The following is a 12,929-nucleotide window of genomic DNA, read 5'->3' on the forward strand; positions in this document are numbered from 1 at the left end:
TCAGATTTCGTTACGGATGGTTGTGAACCACCATATGGTTGACTGGGATTTGAACTCAGGACCTTTGGAAGAGCAGTTGGTGCTCTTAACCACTGAGCCATCTCGCCAGCCCCGTATTCTTTTTTTTATTCGTATTTTTTTAAAGATTTATTTATTTGTTTTATGTATATGAGTATACTGTAGCTATAGGTTGCGAGCCTTTATGTGGTTGTTGGGAATTGAATTTAGGACCTCTGCTTGCTCTGGTCACTTCCCCTGCCCCCCACCCCTCCCCCTCCCCGGCTCACTCAGTCCCTGCTCGCTCCAGCCTAAAGATTTATTTATTATTATACATAAGTACACTGTAGCTGTCTTCAGATGCACCAGAGAAGCGTGTCAGATCTCATTACAGATGGTTGTGAGCCACCATGTGGTTGCTGAGAATTGAACTCAGGACCCTCGGAAGACCAGTCAGTTCTCTTAACTGCTGAGCCGTCTCGCCAGCCCTGCACTCATATTCATATACCCATATGCACATACCTGTGCATAGTTAAAATAATAAAAATACATCTTAAAGATTGTAGACCCCAGGCCCAAGTAGAAACTTGGTTTATCTTCTAAGCACAAGATGTTGTCTTGCATGTCAAAAGGCAAGCAAAGACTGGCAGATCTGGTATTCCAAAGATGTACTATGTTGTTCTAATTACTCTGTCTTTGTGTGGGGCAGAGTCAGCAACCTGAGGGGCTCTTGGGTGAGGAGATTGGTTGAAGAGAGAGAAAGTAGTAAGGCTTTGGGGGAGTAGAAAGGCACACGTGATAAGATCACCAGGTTCTTTTGAATGCCTGGTCAGGCTCGTATCCATGGACACAGTTATTCCTCCTTCCCTCCAAGTCTTGTCGCAGTGACTCTCACCCTGAGGGAAAAAAGACTGCACTGGTCGAAGATTTCAGTGAGGCCTGGGCTGCCTTTTGAGCATCCGAGACCCTGTGTCTCCCATTGTGATAAAGGGATTCATTAGGGTCATGAAGAAGACAGAGGTATAGATGGGGCACTTAGGAAGAAGGACATGATGATAACAAGGATACTGGAGAAAGGGTGAAGATTAGTTTCCAACCCTTTAAAAGCTTCCTTGCTTTTTAAAAGCTTCCTCATCTTTTTTTCTCTGATAATGAGTTACCCATGTATATTTTGTGTGTGTGTGTGTGTGTGTGTGTGTGTGTGTGTGTGTGTGTGTGTGTGTGTGTACACCAAAGCAGTGGTCTAAGTAAGCCATTTTCTGGATGGAGTTCTGACTCCTGATTGAGCATGTGTCATGGAAAGAGTCTGATTAATTTCAGATACTGGGAAAACCAGTCTCATCAATTATTGAGACTGGAAAAAGACAGCAGAGATCAGCTAAACCAGCTCAAAGAAAAAAACTGAAGCCTAAAGAGGAATGGTCACTCATCCAAAACCATATAGTGAATCATTATCCCACATAAGATAGCACACCAGGGCTGACTCCCAGAGCAGACCTCTCAGTTCATGCCACCCCTCAGCAACCAAGATGTAACGTTTAGTAACCTGAACAGTAGCCTAGGTCAACTGTGTTTTCTTCCCTAGGGAGAAGAGGTGGTACCAGAAACCCCGAGTGAAATCCTCTACCAGGGCATGCTGTACAGCCTCCCCCAGTACATGGTAAGGAGCTGGCTAGGCCAGAGCTGCCCTTTGCTACCAAAAGGAACTTGGAATTCTGAACTTTCCTTGTGGCTCCTCTGCAGGTGCCATTCTCCCTAGCCTTTCTCCTGGAGCCTGGGGTGCATAATAAAGTAAGATCTACCTACAGATGATGTGTCAGAGCCATTTCTACTAGCTAATCACCACCATCATGAGTTTTACTGTTGTCTGCCGTGTCTTTGGTAGCCTCTAGATAGGAATGGTGAAGATGCTGTTGGGGTCAGAGGAAGAAGAGGAAGGAAGAATGTTGGGCTTATATCACCCAGTTAGTTCTCTGCTTTGCCTCTCCCAGTTTGTCCTTTCTGTGTTCACTTTGGGAGCAACCCTGAAGCAAAACAGCTTAGAAGTTTGCTTTGGCCTTCTCCCTTGACCTCACAGACAGGCCTCAAGATAAATACCTGTTTGCATTACTATATGCTGGCAAAGCTTAGTCACTCAAGGAAGATCTTAGATAAAGGCTTTGAAATACTTTTCATGGGCTGGAGAGATGGCTCAGCAGTTAGGAATACTGACTGTTCTTCCAGAGGTCCTGAGTTCAATTGCCAGCAACCACATGGTGGCTCACAACCATCTGTAATGGAATCTGATGCCCTTTTCTGATATGTCTGAAGACAGCTACAATGTACTCATATACATAAAAAAAAATAAATATAAAAAGTTAAAAATTAAAAAAATAAAGAAATACTTTTCATTTGGGCTAGAGAAGTTTGAAAGAACCACTATTATCACAGAGTGGGATAGACAAGGGTGGCTTTCCTCTTTTTCTCTCTCCCAGATTGCACTGCTTAAGATTCTGCTGGCTGCAGCTCCCACCTCCAAGGCTAAGACAGACTCTATCAATATCCTGGCAGATGTCCTGCCCGAAGAGATGCCGTGAGTGCTTCCACTGGGGCATCTGCTGGACACTAGTGTCTCGTCTTCAGGCCCCCTGTCCCACCACACTGTGGTAACAAGAGTTGTCTGAAGAGAAGTCTCCTTTTCTGAATGTACCTCCTGTCTCCTGCAGGGCCTTCTACCTACTGAGCTCTATGGAACTCAGAACTAGGGTCCAACAGAAAACCTCAGTGCTGATATGAGTAGCTGCCAGATACATGAGTAGACAGCACCAGTGGATGAGTTTGCCAGAGACAGGACACATTAACAAAAAGATCATGAAAGCTTTTTCCTGGATAGATTCCTAAATGGGAACTTCAGAGATTTCCCTAGCAGAGAAGTTCAGGTTTCCTAAATTCTGACTATATATATTCTGACTATAGATATAGATGTGTGTGTGTGTGTGTGTGTGTGTGTAGCCCAACTACTATCTAACCCAACTACTTGGGTCTTTCATCTGTAGGCCTCCATCCATCCCTACCTTTCTACTAATGCTTCCTCTTTCCCTTGTAGCGTAACTGTTCTCCAGAGCATGAAACTAGGCATTGACGTGAACAGACACAAGGAGATCATTGTAAAGAGTATCTCTGCCCTGCTCCTTCTACTTCTCAAACACTTCAAACTCAACCATATCTACCAGGTGAGCAGTTAGGAACACTACATTACAAGCTCCAAGTATTCCTCATACCATAGGGGCCACATAGGAAGCCTTGTACTGCTGTGTGTTTTACTTGGCCTTTGTCCTGAATGAGAGAGTCCAGCTACTTGTGGCATGAGTGTATGGTGGGATATGGAGTGGGATGTGGGGAGCCATCCTAGAAAGATGCAAAAGTCTGTATTTTTTATAAGTTAGCTCCAGGTCTGGCTAGGGATTCTTAAGAATACTCCTAGCTAGTTAGAATCAATTCAACCATTCAAGAAAGGTGCCTAGGCATATTGGCCATACTTGTCTGTATGTGAAGCCCTATTCTGAATCAGATCTAATTCTAAATGAGACACAGGTCAGACTCTTACAAGCCACACAGTCTTGTAACAGATCCATAAATGCCCTCTTGTAGAGCGGTGTGATACAGATAGGCACTGTTGAAATACCTAATCCAACTTGAGGTAGAGAAGAGGTGACTTTTAACCTAAGTCTCAGAGAAACAGATGTTAGCCAGGAAATGGGACTTATCAGGGAAGATAAAATCCAACTCAAGCAGAAAACCCAATATGTGAAAGCTCAGAGGAGAAAGAGCAGAGAACTTTTGGAAACTAATTAAATGTTGCTGGAGTTCTGCTCAGAGTGAGTGATAGAGATGATCGGCTGATATGTAAAGCCACAGGGATCAGCAGGGATCGTATATCTGATAACACATGATTATGAAATACCTATAATATGCTTGACATCCAACAAAGCTTTTATGAGCTTTTTATCCCTGGTTTTTTGTTTTGTTTTGGTTTGGTTTGGTTTTTTGTTTTTTGTTTTTTGTTGTTGTTGTTGTTGTTTTGTTTTTTTAAGTGCAGGGGAGAGGGAACTGGTGGCATTTTTGGATAATTTTTTCTTTCATTATCATCGTTGGTTTGGTTTGGTTTTGAGGCAGAGTCTCACTGTGTAGCTGTACTGGAACTCATTATGTAGACTAGGCTGGCCTCAAACTCACAGAGCTCTTCCTACCTCTGCCTCCTGAGCACTCTGGCTTACCTCTGGTTTATAAGTGGGGAGATCAGGGTTAAAGTCAAGACTTTGCTTTGCTTTCCCACAAAGGCATTGTTTGCCTTGGGCCTGTAGGCATTACCAAGGTACAAGGACAAGATGCCAACAAGCGAATAGAAGCTTCTCCTTTAGAGAGAGCGTGGGAATATGGAGCCCTTCTCATTCCTGCCCAGAGGCCTGACCCCATTTTCCAACTAAACACTCAGAACAAAGCCTGATAAAAGAAAGAGTCATATTTAGGGAAGGTCAGCACGGGCTGTGACTGTGACTTTATCCTGTGCTTGCTAAGCAGCATCGGGATTAGAAGGAGCAGACTGGTGAGGAGACGTTGCTCACCGTTCCACTAGGATGTGTCTCCCAGTGTTTCTCTTGCTGGGCAATAGATAGGTCTTTAGCCAGACTGACAGATATCCTGAATGGCCTGGCCACAGTGTGTGTCAGTGTGGGTAAGTCCAGACAAAGCCTGAACAGAGTTCAGATTCTTAAAACTTCTCACTTTCAGCAGTAGGTATGTACTAGCTCCTTTATCTAGAACTTGGAAAATACTTTTGGGTGGCTTCCAGGGAGGAAATGCCAAGCAGGAGAGAGAAGTAGTTACGACATAAGCTGACCCCCACCTCTATCCACATATTCAGGAACAGAAAGCAGCTTACCCTTCTGCCATGGCTACTTCTGGCAGATGACACAGAGTTACTGTTTAAACCTCTGCCTTTCTACCTTATTTCTGTACTGTCCCAGCCTGCTTAGGCTCAGATTTGGAGGCATCCTTTGTTTCTGGTGTTCCTCCGTGCATCATAAATGAAATCCAGGGTGACTAACTCTATACCTTTGTTTTTATTGCCACTTACCCCAGTAGGTCTTCCTGGACATGAACCCCATATGGACTTAAGAGAGCCAAATAGAAGCCCAAGTACTGGTATTTATCTCATCAAAGACATCCTGGATTGGCTGAAGAGGCTCTTGTTCATTCATTCACTGATACATTGATATTCTAAGTATTAGAAATAAGGCCACATACTGGACAGAGTACTGACACCACATTCCAGTGGTTACTATGTGCTGTCTCCAGCTTGACTGATGCCAGCAGTTGCCAAGAGTTAGCTGCACCTGTCCCTGCTATATCAGTCACAGCTGAGACATTACGACCCAGACCTTGGGTATGGAAACCAGCTCTCTCAGGGAGCCTTTCTTTCCCACTGGACTTAGGAAAAAAAGTCACAGCAGTTCTTGCTATTTTTTTTTTTTTTAGAGTATGTTTGTTGGTTTTTTTTTTCTTTCTTGTATGTTTACTGTGTTTTTGATCAAAAGCTTGTAGCACCCACTGCAGATTATAAGATAGTCTATAAGATAGGCTGGCTGAATATGAGTTTCCCCATTTCAGAGACTGACAGACTGATAAAACAATAGACAGTAGATATTCTAATGAGTGGATTTATATTTGTGCTTTCGTGTCTTTTTTTTTAAATACATGCTTCATATCTTCCCCCAAATAAGCAAACTTTTCTGCTTTGATCTTTTAATTCAGTTTGAATATGTATCACAACATTTAGTGTTTGCCAACTGCATCCCCTTGATCCTGAAGTTCTTCAATCAAAACATCCTGTCCTACATCACTGCCAAAAACAGGTATGGACTCTGGACAGATTTCAAGGGAGTACTTTAGATAAGAGAAAGTTCCTTCATCTCTGCACCTTTGATTTCTTCTTGTATCACTAGTCCCTCCTTTCTTTTTCTTTTAAAGATTTGTTTGTTTGTTTATGTGAGTACACTGTAACTGTCTTCTGATACATACCAGAAGAGGGCATCAGATCCCATTACAGATGGTTGTAAGCCACCATGTGGTTACTAGGAATTGAACTCAGGACCTCTTGGAGAGCAGTCAGTGCACTTAACCATTGAGCCATCTCTCCAGCCCTAGTCCCTCCTTTCTTAGAGCTTTTAAATTTGTTACTTTTTAAATTTTTATTTTCGTAGGTACACACCCGTCAAAGCATGGGTGTGGAGGTCAGAGGACAACTTGCAGAAATAGGTTCTCTTCTTCACCTATGTGTCCTGGGAATGAAACTCAGGCTGTCTGTGTTAGCATTAGGAGCTGAGCTATCTTGCTGGCCCAAAATATGATTTTTTTTGAAGGCTAGATGGTCTTTATTTATTGGGGGCAGCCAGGAAGGAACAAAAGTTGCAATTAAAATTAAAAGTTGCAGCAAAATTAAAATTTTGCAGACTGTGACTGCATGTAAATGCAGCTTCCATAATTTTATAGATTAGTTGATGTTTCTATTATCATTTTAGAGACAAAGACATGCTTTTGCTAGTATTTTTAAATATAAGAATCTTTGCAGGGTGCAGACTTCACTCGCTCTTTGCTCAGAAGCAAGCTTATTTTTTTTATTTTTTATTAGATATTTTCTTTATTTACATTTCAAATGTTATCCCCTTTCCTAGTTTCCCCTCTGAAAATCCCCTNCCCCCCCACCCCGCCCCCTGCTCCCCAACCCACCCACTCCTGCTTCCTGGGCCAAGCAGTCTCCTACACTGGGGCATAGAACCTTCACAGGACCAAGGGCCTCTCCTCCCATTGATGACCGACTAGGCCATCCTCTGCTATGTATGCAGCTAGAGCCATGAGTCCCACCATATGTTTTCTTTGACTGGTAGTCTGTGGGAGCTCTGGGGGTACTGGTTAGTTCATATTGTTGTTCCTCCTATGGGGCTTCAGTCCCCTTCAGCTCCTTGGGTACTTTCTCTAGCTCCTTCATTGAGGACCCTGTGATCAGTCCAATGGATGATTGTGAGCATCCACTTCTGTATTTGTCAGGCACTCAAAATATATTTTTACATCAATAATTCCAGTTAATATTGGCAGTGCTAAGAGATAGTACCAGTTTTGTTCTCATCTTACCAGTTAGGAGATAAAGTCAGATAAATTCACAGAAAAGTGAAATGGTTTGCTCACGATTGTGAACAAAGATGGATCCACCAATAAAGGGCCACACAAACATGAGGATGTGAGTTCTGAGCCCTGTAACTCATATAAAAAGTTGGGTGTGGCAGTATACATCTATAAATCCAGCACTAGGGAGGTGGAGACAGACAGAATCTTGGCGCTCACTGGCCATCTAGCATAGCCAAATTATTGAGCTCCATGTTTAGTGAGAGTCCCTGAATCAAAAAAGTAGGCTTTCATTGCTGTGAAGAGACACCATGACCAAGGAAACTCTTCTAAAGAAAAGCATTTCATTGGAGCTGGCCGCCAGTTTCAGAGGTTTAGTTCTTTATCATGGTGGGCAGCATGCTGACCTACAGGCAGACCGACCTAGTCAAACCACCACAGTGTTGAAATTTCATTGAGCATTAGAAATAGAAGGAACATTAGACATTAGCTAGCCCAAATTCTGCATTGTACTCGTAAAGGGATAAGGAAACAAAACCAGCCACTTATTGAGTGACTGTGTTCCTATTGCTATGTGTGCTTTATTTCCTTCCTGACCCAAGCCTGATTCCCTTGGCTCACTGAAGAGCTTGTAGCTTTCTTGCAGTTCCCACTGTTTGGTGACAAACATTATTATATATCATTCTTGAGCTACTGTTTGATCAGCAATGCTATAAGAAGCAGCCCTGTGCTTCGAACTTCCTCGAGGGTGGCATTGGAAGTTACCCCCGGAGTTCCTGGCTTTCAGAAGGATCAGGAGAAAAGCCAAGAGATCTTCTTTTCATCTTCATAACCACAGATTATTTAATGGAGTGTGTTTGGGCAGCATCTCTGGGAATACTTTTATATTCACATACAGACTTAAATGCAGAGGCAAATGAACCTAAGTTTACATATTCCCTAAAGAACCCAAGAGAGCTAAGAAGGAACAGGTCTGTCTTTCTGCTTTAACTTTTTTTGCATGTACCAGATAGGACCAACCTGAAAGAACTCCATGATTCCTCTGTGGCTGAGGAGATGAGGGTGGAGTTGCCCAGCACGGGTGCCCTCAATTTCAGCGAAGGGCATGAAGCAATCTGAGAAACATAAGTCTGCAGGGGAGGAATAACTCCTGCCCTTTTCAGAAGTGGGCAGTTCCAGCTGTTGCCATTTACCTAAAGCTTGTCCTTATCTCTGCATCTTGCAGCATTTCAGTGCTGGATTACCCGTGCTGCACCATCCAGGATTTGCCAGAGCTTACTACCGAGAGTCTGGTAAGCAGATGGGGATTTGTGGCCTTTGAAATTGGCTAATGGCAGAGGCTGGCATTTGCTTTTTCATGTCTTCTCTGGCCCCATGATGCCATGGTTTGGGAGTCTCAGATCAATGAAGGCATATTGGCAAGAGCACAGAGGTTGGCAAGGGTTTAAAGCTGCTGAAGGGTTTGGAAAAGCTGAGCCTAGCATCTTAAAGAGGAGAGGAGAGTCAGTGGAAAACACTGAAGAGGAGAGGGAATTTAGACAGATAATGAGACTGAAACACAATATCTATGCTAATTAGCCAGAGAGTCTCTTCTGATGTTCTGATGTGTGTCACACACACACAATCCATCTTCTTTGTATTAAGTTGTGCTGTAGGCAATTTGCTTCTCATTTTTATGTTAGATATCAAGCCCAGAAGTATGTATCTTGGAAAATTCCTTGCCCAGGAAGATCTTCATCCTGAAGCAGGCCTAGGCAAATCAGAAAAGTTCCTCTGAAATATTCTGAATTTTCTGAAACTGCCTGGCCAAATCATGTTTATGATAAGGCATCTATCTACTTTAAGCTATATTGGCACAGCTCTTCGGACATACTACTTTCATCCTGTTGCAGTATATATAATACCTTCTCCAGCCTTCGCAATTCTAAATTCTCTGATGAGAGAGTACTCTCATCTATTTTTATATCCCTGAAGCCTAACACTATGTTTAGTACTTTGAAGACCTCAATAATACTAATGATGTTACTCACCCATGGGTGCTACAGCCCTTTGTCCCCCAACTTTAATACCTACAAAATGCTGGGTCAGGAAAGTATATTATGCAAAAAGAGAAAATTCCTCTTGTAGTGCAGGTTTTATAAACCCGCAGAAGCTGGATTTGAAGCGGGGGACACATCAAGAACCATTTGACTCACTTCTTTCTCTGTCAAAGATGAGAAGCAAGTGCTCAGTGGATGGACTGACTTGTCACAGACCCTAAATTAGACATGAGTCAAAAGATCCATGTCCTGAAAAACCATAGCTAGCTCGTTCTTGCTACTGAGCAGCCAAGGAAACTGGAAGGTTTTACTCTTACGGAGATGTAAAAACTTATCTAACCTTTATTATTAACATGCTAGTATTGCATCTGTAAAAAGCCATATAAAGTTAACGTTACTATTTTGTTTGTTATCTTTTGTTTGAGACAGGGTCTCTCTATATAGCCCTGGATGTCCAAGAACTTGCTATGTAGACCAGCTTGGCCTTGAACTCACAGAGACCTGCCTGCCTCTGTCTTCCTAGTGCTAAAATAAAAGACATGTACCACCACATCTTGCCCAATTTTATAGATGGAGAAGATAACTGCTAAGAATTTATAATTGGAAATAGCAAAGTTGGACCTGGAGAGATGACTCAGTAGTTAAGTGCACTGTCTGCTAGTCCAGAGGACCCAGCTTCAGTTCCGAGCACCCACATGGCAGCTTACAGCCATCTGTAATTCTAGTTTCTGAAGATCTGATGCCTTCTGTCCTCTAATACTGTTGTGTGCACATGGTACAAAAAATACATATGTAGACAAAATCCATACACATAAGATAAAGTAGGAAAGATAAAGTAGGAAAGGATGTCTCTGAGATTAAATTTTGGAAGGAATAATATATTTTAACCCATAAACAGTGGTACATAGTAGCATTAAAATTCTACTATTGGCCTGGCATAGTGGCACACACCTTTAATCCCAGTACTTGGGAGGCAGAGGCAGATGGATTTCTGAGTTCCAGGCCAGCCTGGTCTACAGAGTGAGTTCCAGGACAGCCAGGGCTACACAGAGACACCCTGTCTTGAAAACAAGACAAACAAAAGTTGTACTTCAAGATATAAGTATTTCAAGATATGAGTTCAGCTTTTGTGGCCTGAATCTATTACTTTTTAATTTTTAAAAATGTTTTGTTACATCAATATTTATTTATTTATTCATTTATTTATTATGTTGAGTGCCTGTGTGCTACAGCACAGGTGCAAAAGTCAGAGGACAACTTACAGGAGTTGGTCCTTTCCTTCCACCACAGGGATTCCAGGGATCAAACTGAGGTCATCAGGCTTGGCAACAAGTGCCTTAACCCATGGAGCCATCTTGCCTGCCCCTGAATTGTTTTCCTTAATAACAATGTGTACCTTGTCTCCATTCCAACCCCATTAGCTCCTATATAGGAATTAATGGGAAGTTTACTTTCACATCACTTCCAGTTTGATCTTTTGGGATATGAGCACATAATTGTTTATATGATTATGACTTCTGTTAAGACTTTATTATTATCAGGAAAGGGCAAAAGCATGTATTAGTTAAGACCTAGTGAATATTTGAGTCTTCTCAGTGAAACAATAGTGGCATCTGGTGGTTTTGTTTAGTAACCACAGACTTTTTCTTTCCTAGCCCAGTGCGATTTATTCCACATAGGTTCTCAGTATAATTGATTTACCTAAACTAATAACTTCTGTAGCCAGAAAAGAACAAGTAATATTTATCTCTTTTCAGGCTCACCAAATTGCAAGCACAAGAAATATATACTGCCTTCAGTATATGTTATTCACATTCAGAAACTTCAAGCTTTTTTCCTGATTACAAAATTATAGGTATACTTATGGGAGAAAAATAAATACTCAGAAAAGTATGAGTAATCAAATAAAAATATCCCCTATAACTATATATAAGCATTGTTTATATTTTACTGCAACTAGAATGTATATAATCAATTATATAGGAATATTATCAACAAACTTTATAGTTGTATATAAGTCTGTCACATATATGTGTGTATGTGTTCTACTCAAATGTAGTTAAATTTGCATGTTCATGGTAGGATTTTATTAAACAATTTCTTTTTCAGTGGCATTGGATATAAACCCAAGTCCGTGCTAAGCAGAACCACTACCATTGATACTTGGGCAGATATTGGATCTTTTTTATTCATCATTTTTATACTATATGTATTATAACATATCACTGTAATAGTACATTTATCATTTATAAGCAAACATACATGTATTTGCAAGTATTCATAAAATGACTTTATATTATGTATGTTTGATGAAAATATGTAGAAGTTACTCCTTCAGAGTCCAGTGAAATGAGAGCAAAGTTGCAGTCCATATTTTTGGAGGCCTGTTAATTCCAAAGAGAAATCCTACAGGTTATGTCTCGTCTTCCTTCCCTTTGTTCCTTGTTTGTTACTGAAATAGCCCTTACTTGTGTAGGCAAGGCTCACCTAGAATTTGCTATGTTGCAAGCTGCCCTCAAACTCAAAATCATTTCTCCCTTGCCCAAGTGCTGGGATTGTAGGCAAATGCCACATGGCTGGCTGAAACTCTTTTCACAGAAAAATGTGGAAAATTCCATGTAAACCTATTGCTACTGCTGCAAAACTAACTCAAAGACCCCTGTGATCTAATTTTGGAAACACAACATTCAAAGGAGGTATCTATATTACTTGTCTGATTGTTGTGTGGGTTTATCGAGGCTCATATTTCATAGCAGGAAAGTCAGGGCAGCGGAAACTTGAGGCAGCTGCACTTCAATTGCATTTCAGGAGGCAGAGAGTGGGGAATACCTGTCAGTTCACTGCTCCTGTTTATTTAGTCCAGGACTCTATGGAATGGTGCCACCCACATTAAAAATGGGTCTTCTCACTTCAGTACCTAATCTTGACAATCCCTCACAGGTGTGCCCAGAGGTTTGTCTCCAAGGTGACCTAAACCCTGTAAAGTTGACAATATTTAACATCACAACATATTTTGGGTGTTCGAGGGGCCCACCTGTAGACTAAAGATGAAGGAAGAAGGTCAAGGGCGTGTTGATGAAGTCATGGACCACCACAGTCAGAGTCAGCTTTCACTATTGAGGACATGGGTGGAATAGTACAGGGATGGCCAAAGCCCTCTAACAAGCCATGAAAAGTTAGCAGTGGCTCAGAATCTGCATGGCTAGCCATTTGCAAAGAAATGTTTGGAATTTCTTTTTAGATCTAGAGGATGGAATTTGTAAGTTAATGTTTAAAAGATGGATCATTAGAAAATTGTTCAAATTTGGGCTTAATTTTTATTGAAAAAAGACATAAAATGTGTTTAGTTTACTTGAATTTTATATACCAAGTCCTCTCAGTAATCCTTATCAAAGGTTTTACAACTTCCTAATCCAAGTACTTCTAGATGTTCCAGAATATTTCTATTAGTTGGGTTTTCTTTTCAGGATGTAATCATTGTACTGAAATATCAAGGTGTGTAGGATTCCTTTCAGATACTGTTTAACCAGTTCTGATCCTTTAAAGAACAGTTGTTGGGGGCCAGCGAGATGGCTCAGCAAATAAGGGCATTTGTTGCCAAGCATGACAACCTGAGGTCAGTCCCAGCACCCATGTGGTAGAAGTGAGAACTACTTCTTCAAGTTGTCCTCTGATATCTCTCTCTCTCTCTCTCTCTCTCTCTCTCTCTCTCTCTCTCTCTCTCTCTCTCTC

General features: G+C 41.5%; 1 protein-coding gene across 3 annotated transcripts in view; it reads left to right on the forward strand.

Annotated features, from left to right (window-relative positions):
• Positions 1-12,929, forward strand: part of Strip2 (striatin interacting protein 2) — a 43,906-nt gene that overhangs the window by 19,228 nt on the left and 11,749 nt on the right. For 2 of the 3 annotated variants that reach the window (XM_021190396.1, XM_029535263.1), the window contains exons 14-18: positions 1,583-1,657; positions 2,472-2,569; positions 3,083-3,209; positions 5,791-5,891; positions 8,384-8,450. In XM_021190396.1, the coding sequence (XP_021046055.1) occupies positions 1,583-1,657; positions 2,472-2,569; positions 3,083-3,209; positions 5,791-5,891; positions 8,384-8,450 (468 nt within the window). Of the gene's footprint in view, positions 1-1,582; positions 1,658-2,471; positions 2,570-3,082; positions 3,210-5,790; positions 5,892-8,383; positions 8,451-9,626; positions 11,123-12,929 lie in introns of those variants that run through there. The other variant, XM_021190398.1, reaches the window with a different exon arrangement.

Source organism: Mus pahari, chromosome 2, assembly GCF_900095145.1.
Source record: "Mus pahari chromosome 2, PAHARI_EIJ_v1.1, whole genome shotgun sequence".
In the NCBI taxonomy this organism is placed as follows: Eukaryota; Metazoa; Chordata; class Mammalia; order Rodentia; family Muridae; genus Mus; species Mus pahari.